The sequence below is a fragment of the Electrona antarctica genome (genome assembly GCF_951216825.1).
Source record: "Electrona antarctica genome assembly, chromosome: 13".
In the NCBI taxonomy this organism is placed as follows: Eukaryota; Metazoa; Chordata; class Actinopteri; order Myctophiformes; family Myctophidae; genus Electrona; species Electrona antarctica.
The window spans coordinates 39,427,186-39,441,361 of record NC_136794.1 but is presented as its reverse complement, the minus strand read 5'-3'; the positions used below and the strand labels follow the sequence as shown (position 1 = coordinate 39,441,361).

The following is a 14,176-nucleotide window of genomic DNA, read 5'->3' as shown; positions in this document are numbered from 1 at the left end:
GAACAGTAAGAGGTGGTGATTTGTGTGCATTTGGATGAGGCTGAAATCACCCAGTCTGTTTATTCAGTCTGTGTGTCCACAATGGGCATCTAGCAACCAGCCAGGCTGACAATTAGAGCCAAGTCATCCTTTTAACCCATTTAGGCCTGACCTCAAAATTAAAGAAAAATCTTCTAAATCCTCCAGTTTTCTGAAATAAATATGTTCACGATTTTAAAAAAATAGCAGACCTACAAGCTCGTAGCGCGCCACTCGGTGGCGCGCTATGAGCTTGTAGATCTGCTATTTTTCAATAGCTAAATTATAACATAATGTTTAAAACACCAAAAGGGGTTCCCGCCCAAAATGGGTTAAGAAATGGCTGGTGTGTGTGTGTGTCTGTGTGTGTGTATACCCATTAGTAATTTAGTAGGGGTGTAACGATACATTGTAACAGCGATATGATATCGTATCACGATACATGGTTGACGATACATGGACGATATGGGTTCATTATGGAGATACGATTCGATATGATTCAATGATTTGAAATCGATACAGTAACTATTTAGCAAAGACATGAAATCTGTGTGAAATGTGGATAGTGCTGTTTTTTAACCCATTTTGGGCGGGAAACCCTTTTGGTGTTTTAAACATTATGTTATAATTTAGCTATTGAAAAATAGCAGATCTACAAGCACGTAGCATGCCACGAGCTTGTACGTAGGTCTGGTATTTTTTTTAAATCGCAATATATATATATATATATTATATATATATATATTCTTTCAGAGCAAACGTTTTTAAGTCAAATCTTTGCTTCTAGGAGGTCACTAGAACAACATATTTCCAGATGGGGGTCGGTGGGCAATTACATATAATCTTGGGGGTCCTTGACATGAATGTTTGAGAACCACTGACAAAGAAACATGGGTTTTTCAGAAAACCGATTCTTGAAATTAAAATCAAATTTTTCGATGCAGTTACTATATCGTTACACGCCTATAAATTAGTATATAGTAGCATTTCAGAAAGACATTGGGAGGGCAATTTAGATGTTATAGTTAAAAAGATGTTGAGTTGAAACAATGTTCAGGCTAGGGTTAGGAACAGACATTTAGAGGTTAGGTGTAGGGGTCGGGGGTTACAGCTATGCCAGAGTTATTCAGAATTACCTACCGAAAACAGCAGAGCTACAAGCTCACAACAACTCACCGCGCAGCCCGGCAATGCATAGTGATCTAGTCGTGCAGCTAAGTACAGTATAGCTCAGGCATTTAACTCATACACAGTTTGGACGCGTTTGTCATAAACACGTCCAAACTGTGTATTCAGTGTTTTCCACTAGATAGCGCTCTTAGCGATTGTGTGTGCGTGCGCGTGCTCCTGTGTGTGTCTGTGAGAGAGAGAGAGAGAGAGAGAGAGATTGTGAGAAGGAGTATTGTTCTTTTTCAGCTTCTCTGGTCCTGCTTCCTTCCAGTATTAGTAAATAATTCTGGGGGATATGGGGGGAGTTTGCTTGCCTGCCTGCCTGCGTGCGTGCGTGCGTGCGTGCGTGCGTGCGTGCGTGCGTGCGTGCGTGCGTGCGTGCGTGCTGTTGCTATACTTGAAATAGGATTCATGTTGAGGTTAGGTTTAGACATGTAAATGTTAGGTTTAGGGGTTGGAATTGCAGCTAAACATGATTTATATATATATAGGTTGCGTGTCAGTGTCCAAAAACATGGCTGATCTTTAAGCTCACAACACGTCACAGTGCGATGCATTGTGAGCTTATAGATCAGCCTTTTTTATTTTCGACTTTAAGCTTACTGTATGGTTAGAAATCACACCCGGGTGAACAGGGTGAACATAGCAACCATGCTCATTTTTTCTGCACTAACAAAGCCAGTTGTAATGAAATCACACCCGGGTGAACAGGGTGAACATAGCAACCATGCTCATTTTTTCTGCACTAACAAAGCCAGTTGTAGGAGTGGTTTACACCACTCAAAAATGCCTACATGTATTAAAGATGGGATTCATTAAATGGCTGTCCTCACGAGCATAGTAATAAAAACATAGTGTGTGTGTGTGTGTGTGTGTGTGTACACTGCAGGTTGTATAAATTATAAATGGCAGAGAGTGCTGCGAGGCAAACTGGTGGTGCTCAGCACATGCTCCACGTCCCACAGCTGAGGCCCTGGCGCTGCTGCTGCCATTTCTGCCAGATAGGATCTGGGTTTTCTGAAAATGGATTTTCAGCTTGTAAACAAGATATATCAGAGCCCACGAAGCGTTACGGAGGAGGTTGGAGTCCATCCTCCTAACCACGGGGGGGGAGGGGAGATAAAGAGTACAAAAAAATGTTTCTGCTAGTTTGTTGCTAGTCTTAATGGAGTAGTTCACACAACAAATTACGTTTTTTTCACATTTCTATCAATTACACAACCCATGTCAGTTGCCTTTTAATTTAATAAAGGCGTTCCTCATTTGTTAACCTAGTGTGCCCGGATGGATCCTTCTCTTTTTATCTATGTATTGATCCCGTCTTTTGATCCGTGTGAGCACCTTTTTATCATTATGACATCCTGCTACCTCCATTGAGCACCTGGTTAGTTCCTCTTTTTTCTCTACACAACCCATGTGTTGAGGCATTTTGTTCCATGTGTTTTGCAAAAATCCACCTGTTGGTGGCGCTATAACAGGCCAATGTGAAAAGGGTGGGATATATTCCTCAGCCTAGTAGGAAAGTGCGTGAAAGATTTCACGTAAATTGCACGCTGCGTTCATGATTTGAAGCTTTTTGTTCAAAACGGGCCAATCCTGCAAACTTTGAAAGCCAATGTTAGCCAATTAGATGAACACTGATGAAGGCTGGATAGCCAAAACGTTTGTGCCCTGTTCAAAATGAAATAATTTTTTTTTCTTGGTGTGTGCGACCCACTATCGTTAATTATTTGAAAAGCTTTAATCATATTCCATCATATTCAAGTGCTTTTGGAAAGAAATGAGACCGAGTCACTTTCAGTAGTAGAGCACTGTAGAGGAGAGCTGTGTGTGACTGTGCCCAGGTGATGGTCGTTGATGCTCATTAATACATCAAGGAAGGCAATTATGTTTCTGCACTGTCAAATAGGTCTACATCTGTCCTAAGATGCCATCAAAGACGAATGTTAACTCGAGCTAGGTTCTAAACAAGAAAGCATGTTTACAGTTGTTGCACAGAAATTAAGTAATTTTACAGAAAGGAGACAGACTCCATGCAGTCACTTTCTAGCCTGGACTGCTGTCTCTTGCTTGAAGAAGCTTCAGAGTCTATCTAAGGGGCTAGGCTAGCACTTGCCCTAGCCTAGCCCCTTAGATAGCACATTATGTAGACTTAGATAGTATTTTAAACAGACTTATAGCTTGTTACGTAGACAGCTCTAGAATTGCACTTTATGTAGTCATAGCACTTTATAGTACACATGTATAATATATTATATAGTATAGTATGTATAGTTTACATAGATACTCCACTGTTACGTTCTTAGTTTACGCATGATTCATGATAACTGTATACTTTTTATATATGTGATGTATGCCATGCTTTTGTTATTGCTTAATGTAAGTCGCTCTGGATTAAGAGCGTCTGCTAAATGCCTAAATTGTAAATTGTAGAGTCTGATAATCAGGCTAGTCACTTTCAGTATAGGGTTCTGTAGAGGGGAGCTGTGTGACTGTGCCCAGGTGATGGTCGTTACTTCTTTTGCAATGTAGTTAAATAAAACATGTGAACAAAGCTCCTCAAAGATTATATGTAATTGGCCGCCGCGCCAACCCCCATCTGAAAATATGTTGTTCCAGGGATTTGAGTTAAAAACATTGGCTCTGAAAGAATATATATTCAAAGATTTACACTACATTTTCATGATTTTTCTAAAATAGCAGACCTACAAGCTCGCTATGAGCTTGTAGGTCTGCTATTTTTCAATAGCTAAAGTATAACATAATGCTTAAATCACCAAAAGGGGTTGCTGCCCAGAACGGGTTAAAGGTGATATTTCATATCACACACACCATATGCAAAATAGCATGTGCACTTCCACCAGGAAAAAATACACCAATTAGTACAACATGATGCGGTGAGGAGTTCATCCTCTTGGTATGCCTCACATCATGGTGGTAATGTAATGTAGTTATTGTGCCAGCTGCCCTGCCCACAATGAAGAGACATGATATTTAACCTGATATTGACTGCCATCTAGTGGGAGTGTGCAGAACAACACACAAGGACAAGAACATTGATTACTTTTCCACTGTAACCCATTTTTAGACCTGAGAACGATTCTACAAATGTCTTCTAAATCCTGACAGTTTAATGAAAAACCCTATGTTTCTGTGTCAGTTGTTCTCAAACATTTTCATGTCAAGGACCCCCAAGATTATATGTAATTGCCTACCGACCCCCATCTGGAAATATGTTGTTCCAGTGACATCCTAGAAGCAAAGATTTGACTTAAAAACTTTCGCTCTTAAAGAATATATATTCAAAGATTTGCGCCACATTTTCGCGATTTAAAAAAAAATAACAGACCTACGTACAAGCTCGTGGCACGCTACAAGCTTGTAGATCTGCTATTTTTCAATAGCTAAAGTATAACATAATGCTTAAAACACCAAGAGGGGTTCCCGTCCAGAATGGGTTAAAACCGCATTCAGCCTCTTTCTTAGCTTCACCCAAAATACCCCTTATTCCTGCTTTCTACTTTGGTCGACCGGAGTTACCTCAGGGCTAGACCAGTAACTTTTCAGTTTTCGCTCTACATGAACTCCTGAAGACCGATTCTACAAAATAATGCCTTCTAAATCAGCAGTTCTAAATGGTAAATGGTAAATGGTGCATTTATATAGCGCCTTTATCCAAGACACTTTACATTCACCCATTCACACACACATTCATACACCGATTGCGGCGGAAGCCATGCAAGGTACCAACCAGCACATCGGGAGCAATTTGGGGTTCAGTGTCTTGCCCAAGGACACTTCGACATGTAGACAGGAGGAGCCGGGATTGGAACTGCCGACCCACGGATCATTGGACGACCTGCTCTACCTCTTGAGCCACAAACCTTTTTGTGCCAAGAAGCAAGGACCCCAAAAAGTATGATTTCTTTCCATAATTACATGTATTTGACCACCCCCCCAATTCAAAATCTCACACACACACACACACACACACACACACACACACACACACACACACACACACACACACACACACACACACACACACACACACACACACACACACACACACACACACACACACACACACACACACACACAAAAGTAGTTTAAAAGTATACAAAAAATGCCACAAATCATGAACCAAACATCTAATCCACCCGAAATTTTAATCAGATGTCGCGGATGGTTTAATCAACCAAGAGCTAAAAGCAATTCCATTTTCATCCATAGGGGGTGCCGCAAATGCAAAAAGTGTAACAGTTTGTTGCAGAAAAATGGTTTTTGGGGGAATAAATCCCCTCCAAATTACTTACACATGATCACAGGGGTGACGTGACATTCTAATTGGCTAGCACAATTAGTGGGAGGGGCCCATATAAGCGATTGCGGCAACCACACTTTGCAATTTTCAAAATTGCGACATTTCTAGTTTCTAATGTACCTACCGGTCAGGTGGTCAAAGAGCTGGTTGGCCTCCAGGTCTGTGAAGGTGGAGTAGCAGCAGGGACAATGTACCTACCGGTCAGGTGGTCAAAGAGCTGGTTGGCCTCCAGGTCTGTGAAGGTGGAGTAGCAGCAGGGACAATGTACCTACCGGTCAGGTGGTCAAAGAGCTGGTTGGCCTCCAGGTCTGTGAAGGTGGAGTAGCAGCAGGGACAGCGGAAGGAGGCTCGGTTGGTGTTGTCTCGCTCGTCCGTCTCGATGCGACGCCTCATGTGGTCCAGCTTGTACTTGACCACGTTGACCAGCAGTCTGGGGGAGGGAGGGGAGGCATTTAGGGACTATTACAGGCAATATAATATTAACCCATTTAGGCCTGACGTCGAAATTTAAAAAATGTCTTCGAAATCCTGACAGTTTTCTGAAAAACCTTATGTTTCTGTATCAGTGGATCTCAAAAAAGGCACATTTTCACGATTTTTCAAAAATAGCAGACCTACACTATTTTTCAATAGCTAAAGCATAACATAATGCTAACACCAAAAGGGGTTCCCGCCCAAAATGGGTTAAATAAGGCCGTGGTTTCCAAACCTTTTCATGTCAAGGACCCCCAAATTGACACTTATTAGCCCGCGGACGAGTATGATATAGGCCTTTATCTATCTTAGATCGCATTTCATGTAGACATGCATAGTGTCATTATATAGAATATAACACTGTTAGGTTCTTAGCTTACGTATGATTCATGACGACGATTTTGTATACTATCACGATGATGTATTACCATGTTTTTGTTCTTGCTTACTGCTAAATAGGGATGGGTCCGATTTATCGATTATCGATTAATATTGAATTATGCTAATCGATTTTCATTTGACACATTTACACATCCCTACTGCTAAATGCTTAAATTGTAAATGGCAGTGAGTCTAAAGGCTCATACATAGTCTGGATTTACGGTGGTTAAGTGACCACCGAACTACAACATGACGTCACAAGCCGCGGTGAAGAGAAAACCACCGCCATCGTCCCAGCCCTTCTCTCTGTTTTTACTCACCACCGCTCAACGTTATTTCAGCTCCGGTGGTCACCTCACCACCGGAGCGGTGGTCACCTAACCACCGAAAATCCAGACTATGAATGAGCCTTGAGGATGCAGGATATTTGCATCACTGCAATGACATTTTGTTCAAATTTGACTGAGGGACTGCCATTGGATGTTTTTTTTATTTCCGTCATGTGAAAGCAGGGAATAATATGTAGCTTCAAATTGACATATTGGTTGTTCAGTTTGACCCACCAGTTTTGGAGATATGGCTTATAGAGTAATGTCTTGCAGAAAACAGTGAGTTGCGAAAACAGGCTTGAAAGGTTCACTTCACTTCTGTGGTCTCTAACATTACACCTAGCTACATGTTTAAGCATTTATTTCATATTTACATGTTAGATTTCACTTATTTCAGACATGCTCTAGACTAGTATGTGAAGAGTCTGCCTGAGCTTTTAACTCATTTTTCTCCTCTGGTGAAAAGCTGGAGGTTGCGCGATGGCAGGCTCTCAGTCAAATCTGGTCACATTTAGTAGAGGGGGAAAAGAGAGGGAGTAAAGAGCCCTGGGGGACAACGGACCGGTCAACAAAGTACACAGTTTAAGTCGTTCAAACCAATTAATCAAAACCCCACCACACCTGTAGTTGATGAAGTAGTAATTGTGGCGAGTGGTCTTGCCGTCCGGCGCGGTCTCCACCCGCATGCGGCACTTGACAAACTTGTCCCCCTTCAAGGTGTTGAGCACGGAGCGCAGCTGCTTGCGGTCGAACTTGAGCAGCTCCAGCATGTCCTCCTCGCGCACGCAGGGGTTGCGGATGAGCACGTCCAGCGCCAGGGCGTGCTCCACCCCGTAGAAACCCCGGACCACCTGCTTGGCGAGCCTCTTGAGGGACGCGGGGACCTCGGTCAGCAGCTCTGGTTCCGTCATGTTCTATAGCCTAATGATGACGGGGCAGCCAGCCACACACAGCTTCACTAGGGCAGGGGCAGCCAGCCACAACACAGCTTCACTAGGGCAGGGGGAGCCAGCCACACACAGCTTCACTAGGGCAGATGACGGGGCAGCCAGCCACACACAGCTTCACTAGGGCAGGGGCAGCCAGCCACACACAGCTTCACTAGGGCAGATGACAGGGCAGCCAGACACAACACAGCTTCACTAGGGCAGGGATGAAATGAGAGATTTTATGGACAATATTAAATGTCACAATATTTTGGATCAAATACATCGATAGCATTGTTCGTATCGTGAACCTCATATCGTGTGAATCGATAAATGCCTAGTAGTTCTAACCAAAAGGATATATTTTTGTTTCTCAAGTCTCTCAGCCATTGAGGATACAAGTACTGAGACACTGAAGATTGTAAGTGGTCCAAAAGGGAAATACAGAGTGAAAGTACAGTATGCTTTCAACTGTATGCACTCATTTGAACGGTGTGGTCACCATTATAATTGTTGTAATCAATGATATGTCACAATGTAATTTAGGATGCCCGGGGCAGGATGACACTGCAGCCCCATATGTGCCCTCTCCCTACGCTCATTCTGTAGCTCCGAGATGAGGTCACACCCTGGGCCCCTCCCACCCCGTTCAGAAACGGCGCATGTTTCCACAAGGAACGATTCTTACCCTTTTCTAAACAATGAATCCAAAACGTGAAGGGGCAGAAAAGGTTTACACTAATTCAAACTTAGCAACTCCAAAGAAAATCCAACTTTAACGGTTACACGAGCGTCACATCGGTTGTTTAGCATGTTTTTCAAGGAAGTTGAAAAGCTTTAGCGCCTCCCCGGCGCCTCCCCTGGTCGAAAATGTCCAGCTGACTTCAGTTCACTCGACATGCACGCGCACACGCACGACTTCCTTGATAAACATGGAAACGGCTGACTAAACAACCGCTGTAACGCTCGTAACCGTTTAAACTCGGATTTTCTTGGACGTTGCTAAATTTGAATTAGTGTACACCTTTTCTGCCCCTTCACGTTTTGGATTCATTGTTTAGAAAAGGGTAAGAATCGTTCCTTGTGGAAACATGCGCCGTTTCTGAACGGGGTGGGAGGGGCCCAGGTGTGACCTCATCTCGGAGCTACAGAATGAGCGTAGGGAGAGGGCACATATGGGGCTAGATGACACTGAAGCTGTAGTGTATAGGGGTGCCCTGTGCTCTAAAACAGTGGTTCCCAAACTTTTTCATGTCAAGGACCCCCAAATTGACACTAATTAGCCCACAGAACCCCATTTGAAAAGATATGTCATGCAGGGACCCCCATAAGATGTTACGGCTCTAGCAGTGATTCTCAACCCGTTTAATTTCAAGGACCCCCAGTTTGACATGCATTAGTCTACGGACCCCCATTTAATGACATTTCTATCTCTGAGACCCCCAATTTATATTGTAGATTTGGTTCCATTTGTACACTCTCTGAGTTACAGACCCATTTGGTTCCAAACTATCATTTAGCTGGGTACCCCCTGGAACTCAATCAATGTCCCCGGACCCCACTTTGGGAACCACTGAGGTATACAGTATCAGTATTTTCATATAAACTCAATTTATAGTCTTCAATGTCACCCAACACTAGCATAGCTCTCTGTCTTTGGACATGATATTTATACCCAACCATTATGTAGATTGTAGAGAAGCAACTAGACAAAACGCACGTGCTAAAACTACACTGGCTGTATTGATTGATTGGATACAGGCTGTATTAACAGTTTACCCCCCAAAAAAGGTATGTGGTACAAATACAATTCTACAAAGGGTGCTAAAAGGAGGACACAGACACTCACGATAGGGCTCATTATGTCCATTGTGATCCTGCATCATGTGTATTCAACTCACCGATACATTTACAGACACACAATAATAATAATAATAATAGTATAACAAACGTATATGCACTTTAAAACGTCATTAGACTAGTGTAGTATGAATGACGGACAGCAGTGCGAGTAGCCCCATATGTGCCCTCTCCCTACGCTCATTCTGTAGCTCATCTCGGAGCTACAGAATGAGCGTAGGGAGAGGGCACATATGGGGCTACAGTGCGAGTAGCATAGCTAGCTAAAAAGCTAACCTTAAAAACAATGAAATAAACTTTGTTTTAACGAATACACGCTACCGCTACCGAACAAACCGTTAGTAGGCTTTACAGTAGTTTACCCCGTGCAGTGACGGAGCGGTGAATGAACACCACAGTGGGTTTAAAATAGTGTAAAAACACTCACATTATTTATCTGCACTCTGTCTGTGTGGATGTTTGTAAACTTCACTGAGTGCACTGCATGTAGAGCTCTCTGTGTGTGTGCGTGTGTGTATACAACCAGGGTTGCCATATTATGAGAACAACAAGCATTGGTCTATGAAAACAAGCCATATAGAAAAACAAGCAGAAAGTCGCTCATAAGAAGCGGACATGGCAACCGGTTGTGCAGCATGTCAACTCGCTATTTCAATATCAAAGGGTACTTCCGATCGGGTATTTCAAAATAAACCATCTTCAATGCTTACAGATATTTTTGGGTTTGGTTTTAAGGAGCCAGAAAATTGCTTATTTTGGAGGCAGACATAACCACATCTGGTAGGGTAGTTATGTGTCGCTACTAATAGCTTGATTGATTGATTGAAATATGTATTAACAGTTTGCAGAATTACAGTACATTTCAAGCACAAACTCAATACAAAGGCTGTTAACTGTGAGTGGACGACCCAATTAAGCATTACACTTGTTTACAAGAGGGTCCACCTTGTTCAATTCATCAAAACATTTAGAGACGTACAAATAGACACTTCTATATAGTCAAAGAACAGAACAGTGCTATGCGCTCCAGTCCACTCCTCACAGAACATTCTGCAACACAGTACACCAGCCAGAGTGTAGAGTAGGAGAGACAACCAATATAAGGCAAAATGTCATCATACTTTAAGTAGCATGTGACATGTCAAACTAGGGGGTTTTCATGATTCTGAATCCATTCCAAGCATTAGTTTTGCACGACAAACACTCCCTGGCCTAAATTCGGCCATATCCACTTGCCCAAAGGTGCTGTGACCTCATCACATTGTGATGAGGGCTATAACCGTTTTTAGGCCAAGGAGTGTTTTTCGTGCAAAACTAATATTAGCATGGAATGGATTCAGAATCATGAATCCTGCATCCCTAGTTTGACATGTCACATTCTACTTAAAGTATGATGAAATGTTACCTTATCTTTGTTGTCTACAAAAATAACTTTTTTTCGCGATGTTTCTGGCAGAGCATAGGCCTACCTCTCATTCTGTGGATCTTAATAACCAAGTGAATAGAAAAAACACAAATAAAAAAGCTATTACGAGTTCGGGCCTGTTTCCCAGAGCCATAGAGTAAGACGGAGTTACGACATTGAGGTGGCAGAAAACCGAGTGCTCGGGCGCTGTTCATGCAGCCTGGATGGAGAGTGACAAGCTGGAGTTTGAAATACATTGTTTTCAACGAGGGCGATGCAAATATCAGCTATTTTAGGCTTGTGTGCAACATGACAACTGTTTTAAAGTATTGTACAGTGACAACTAACAGTCTGTTTATGTTGTACTACTAAAAAAAGGATCTAAAATAAAGGGATTTAAGATCATTAACTGTCTGCGGACTGGATGGAAATTAGCATCACTGCTAAACCCGAAAAGTGTATGTACGCTACATGTATATAATGTTCATTAATATGCTCTGTCCCGTCCAAATAAACAAATAATGTAAAGTCAAATTAAATTCCAGTTGACAATGAACTGGAGAATTTGGTGGCTGAGCAAATAGGCATAGTGTCTATCTTCGTCATGATGTACGATCATTAAAATCTTATCATTTGCAACACCCCTGTGGCCCACCAGTGGTCCCAGGCCCAGAGGTTGAGCACCACAGCGTCCAGAGTGTTGTGTTGTGTGCCGACACTCCTCCCATTAACGACCGCCCGTGTCCGGCTCAACCGAGGCGGACCGCGTTCCCTGGTCCTCGTCGGGTCTTTCCGCATCCGCCTCCAAATACGTGTCCAGACAGACACACAGGCGTGCCACCTGAGTGGTCAGTAGCTGGGGGCCCGGACGACGGTTTCCCTGTTGGAGTTCGCTCTTGAGTGCGTCGTTCGCCCGGCTCTCCACGGCTCTGAGGTTGTCGTCCGTGCTCCCGCTGCGCTCTTCTCCCTTCCAGTTGAGTGACAGGGAGAACCGGGGGGACACGGCCGGGTAGCGGGGGCTCAACGCCACCGCGGCCCGCAGGCGGGCGGCGCCCCTCTCCACCACGGCCACAAAGTACGCGTCCGTCTCCTCGGCCGGGCCGCCGCCGTCCGTCGCGTGCCGCGTGAACGCCAGGTCCCTGTACTCTCGGTACGAGATGGCGGTCCAGGAAGTCAACCGGGAGACTGTTTTGCCGGGGAAGAGATGCTGACACTCGCCGGCGGAGACCGGGACTGCAGCGCCGTTCTCCAGCGAGGCAAACTGTCTGTGCAGGAGCAGACGGGACTCCAGGCGCTCCCTCAGCAGTTTCACAGTGCTCTCCATGTGGCTTGCGCTCAGGGAACCACCCACGCCACCACCCTCCTCCGGGGCATCGCCGGGGAACTGCAGTCCTCCGAGTTTCTGGACCCACAAGTAGGGGCGGCCCAGCTCCTCTGCATAGTCGGCAAACAACGCGATCCCGACTTTATCCAACTGGTAGCGGTTGGCCGGGTTGGGCGACTCTCGGCCCCGGTCGCCGGCGAGGAGGCAGTCGAGTAGATTGCCGGGCTTCAGCAGCTCGCCTGCGCTGACGACGGCTGCGGAGGCGAGCTCGGTGGATACCTTGGTCTTTGCGGTCATAATGTTGAGGTTTGTCAGGTAACAGAAGTGCAGGTGGAGAACGCTGCGGTCTTTACACTTGATGTCCAAACAGACGGACAGAGGGTGTCTCCTCAGCATCTCACGTCGCTTGCTGTCCAGCTTCCCGCCCGCGGTGGGCCGTCTCCTCTTTGTTTCGTCCAGTTCCTCTGCATCGTAGTGGCTCTCGTCGGCCTGGCAGACTTTGAGACATTTGGACAGGGCCTTGGCCTCCTCTACGTCTCCGGCGATCGACACGCACAAGTCCCCGTCGCAGGCCTGTCCGTAAGCCGAAGCCTGGACGAACAGGACGTAGAGGGAGGCGGGCAGGTGGCGGGCCATCTCCGTCTGCCTCGGGCTCCGCTCGGAGGAGCAGCCGGTGGGCACGGACAGATACTCCTGCACCGGCACGGACGCCTGCATGATGGCGTTCAGCCCCGGCTGCAGGCTGCTCAGGTGCTCCTTTTTCACCTCGATGCTCTTCCGCGTGTTCTCCCTGGCGGCCTGAGACTCCGTGTATTTCTCCGCCAGCCTCTTCCTCTGCTCCAGCTCCCAGTTCAGGCGCGCCAGCGTGCGCTGGTGCGCGTCTCCTCGGGTGACGTCGGGCCTGGATATCGCCGAGGGGGCCTCCTCGTAGAACTCGGCCTCGCTCACCAGGTCGACGTCGTCGTGCTCGGACTTGAACTCCATACACTTGCCGATGTCCTTCTGCCAGTGCATGACCTGGTACAGCAGGTTCTGCAGCCGCACATGCAGCACGTCCACCTTCTGCTTGGCGTCGTGCGTCTGGTCCCGGGCCCTCTTCAGCCGCATGTGGGCCAAGCGGTTGAGCCTCTTCAGGGTCATGACGTGGACGCAGCTCTGCATGCGCTTGCGCTCCGCCTCGGCCGCGGAGGAGCCTCCGCCGCCGTCCTCCTCGGTGGCGGCTCCGTTGGCTCTGAGCTCCTGGATCTCGCCCATGAGCTTGGCCAGACTATCGCACGTCTGTTTGTACTGCAGGCGGTCCCGCTCCGGGTCGCGGCCGTCCAGCTCCGCCCACTCACTGTACGCGCCGCCGCGGCCAACGTCCTGCTGCTGCTGGTCTCCTCCGTCTCTGCTGCGTTTCATCTCCGGAGGAGTTCCTCCCTCGCCGCGGAGCGCATTCACCTTACGCTTCTTCAGAACATCCGACATCATAACGTTGTTGGCTGTTTGAAGTAGAGGCATAAGCCCAGCACGAATGACCCGATAATGCCGAGCAGAGTACTTGGAGGATCAGTCTGACGACATGGACCGATCGCCATATTTGGGCAATACTTTCATGGAACTTCAACTCCATATATAGGCACGGAGATTTTTGGGCAAGACTGATATAGAACTCCCATGTCTAGGCAATGCTTGTGATGACGCAAGCATTGAGGTAGCTCGGCAATGGGTCTTAGTGATCTTTGATATCTTTGTAGGCCATGTTTTTGGGCCCGGCCAATCAAACCCTCTTCTGATTGGCCGTGCCCTAAATCTGCCCTCTTCTGATTGACCAGGCCCAAAAACCTGCCTGCCCTCTGCTTATTGGCCGGGCCCAAAAACCTGCACTCTTCTGATTGGCCGGGCCCTAAACCTGCCCTCTTCTGATTGGCTGGGCCCTAAACCTGTCCTCTTCGGATTGGCTGGGCCCAAAATCCTGCCCTCTTC

The 14,176-nt window shown here is 46.1% G+C and overlaps 2 protein-coding genes across 5 annotated transcripts in view; both read right to left on the bottom strand.

The window, feature by feature from the left end:
* gtf2e1 (general transcription factor IIE, polypeptide 1, alpha) overlaps window positions 1-10,018 on the bottom strand; it is a 30,004-nt gene extending 19,986 nt beyond the window's left edge. For 2 of the 4 annotated variants that reach the window (XR_013791445.1, XM_079519312.1), the window contains exons 1-3: window positions 9,910-10,016; window positions 7,318-7,838; window positions 5,785-5,942 (exon numbers count right to left, since the gene is read on the bottom strand). Coding sequence is in view for 3 of the 4 variants with exons in the window: in XM_079519312.1 (XP_079375438.1) it covers window positions 5,785-5,942; window positions 7,318-7,607 (448 nt within the window). In the remaining variant the exon portion in view is untranslated. Of the gene's footprint in view, window positions 1-5,784; window positions 5,943-7,317; window positions 7,839-9,909 lie in introns of all 4 variants that reach the window. The other 2 variants (XM_079519314.1, XM_079519313.1) reach the window with 2 other exon arrangements.
* A 1,596-nt stretch (window positions 10,019-11,614) lies between these two features.
* On the bottom strand, window positions 11,615-13,681 carry LOC306934963 (THO complex subunit 5 homolog; the record flags this gene model as incomplete). Its single annotated transcript, XM_079517785.1, has 1 exon — window positions 11,615-13,681. One exon carries the CDS (start codon window positions 13,679-13,681, stop codon window positions 11,615-11,617), a length of 2,067 nt encoding a protein of 688 aa, XP_079373911.1.
* Between the last annotated feature and the right edge of the window lie 495 nt (window positions 13,682-14,176).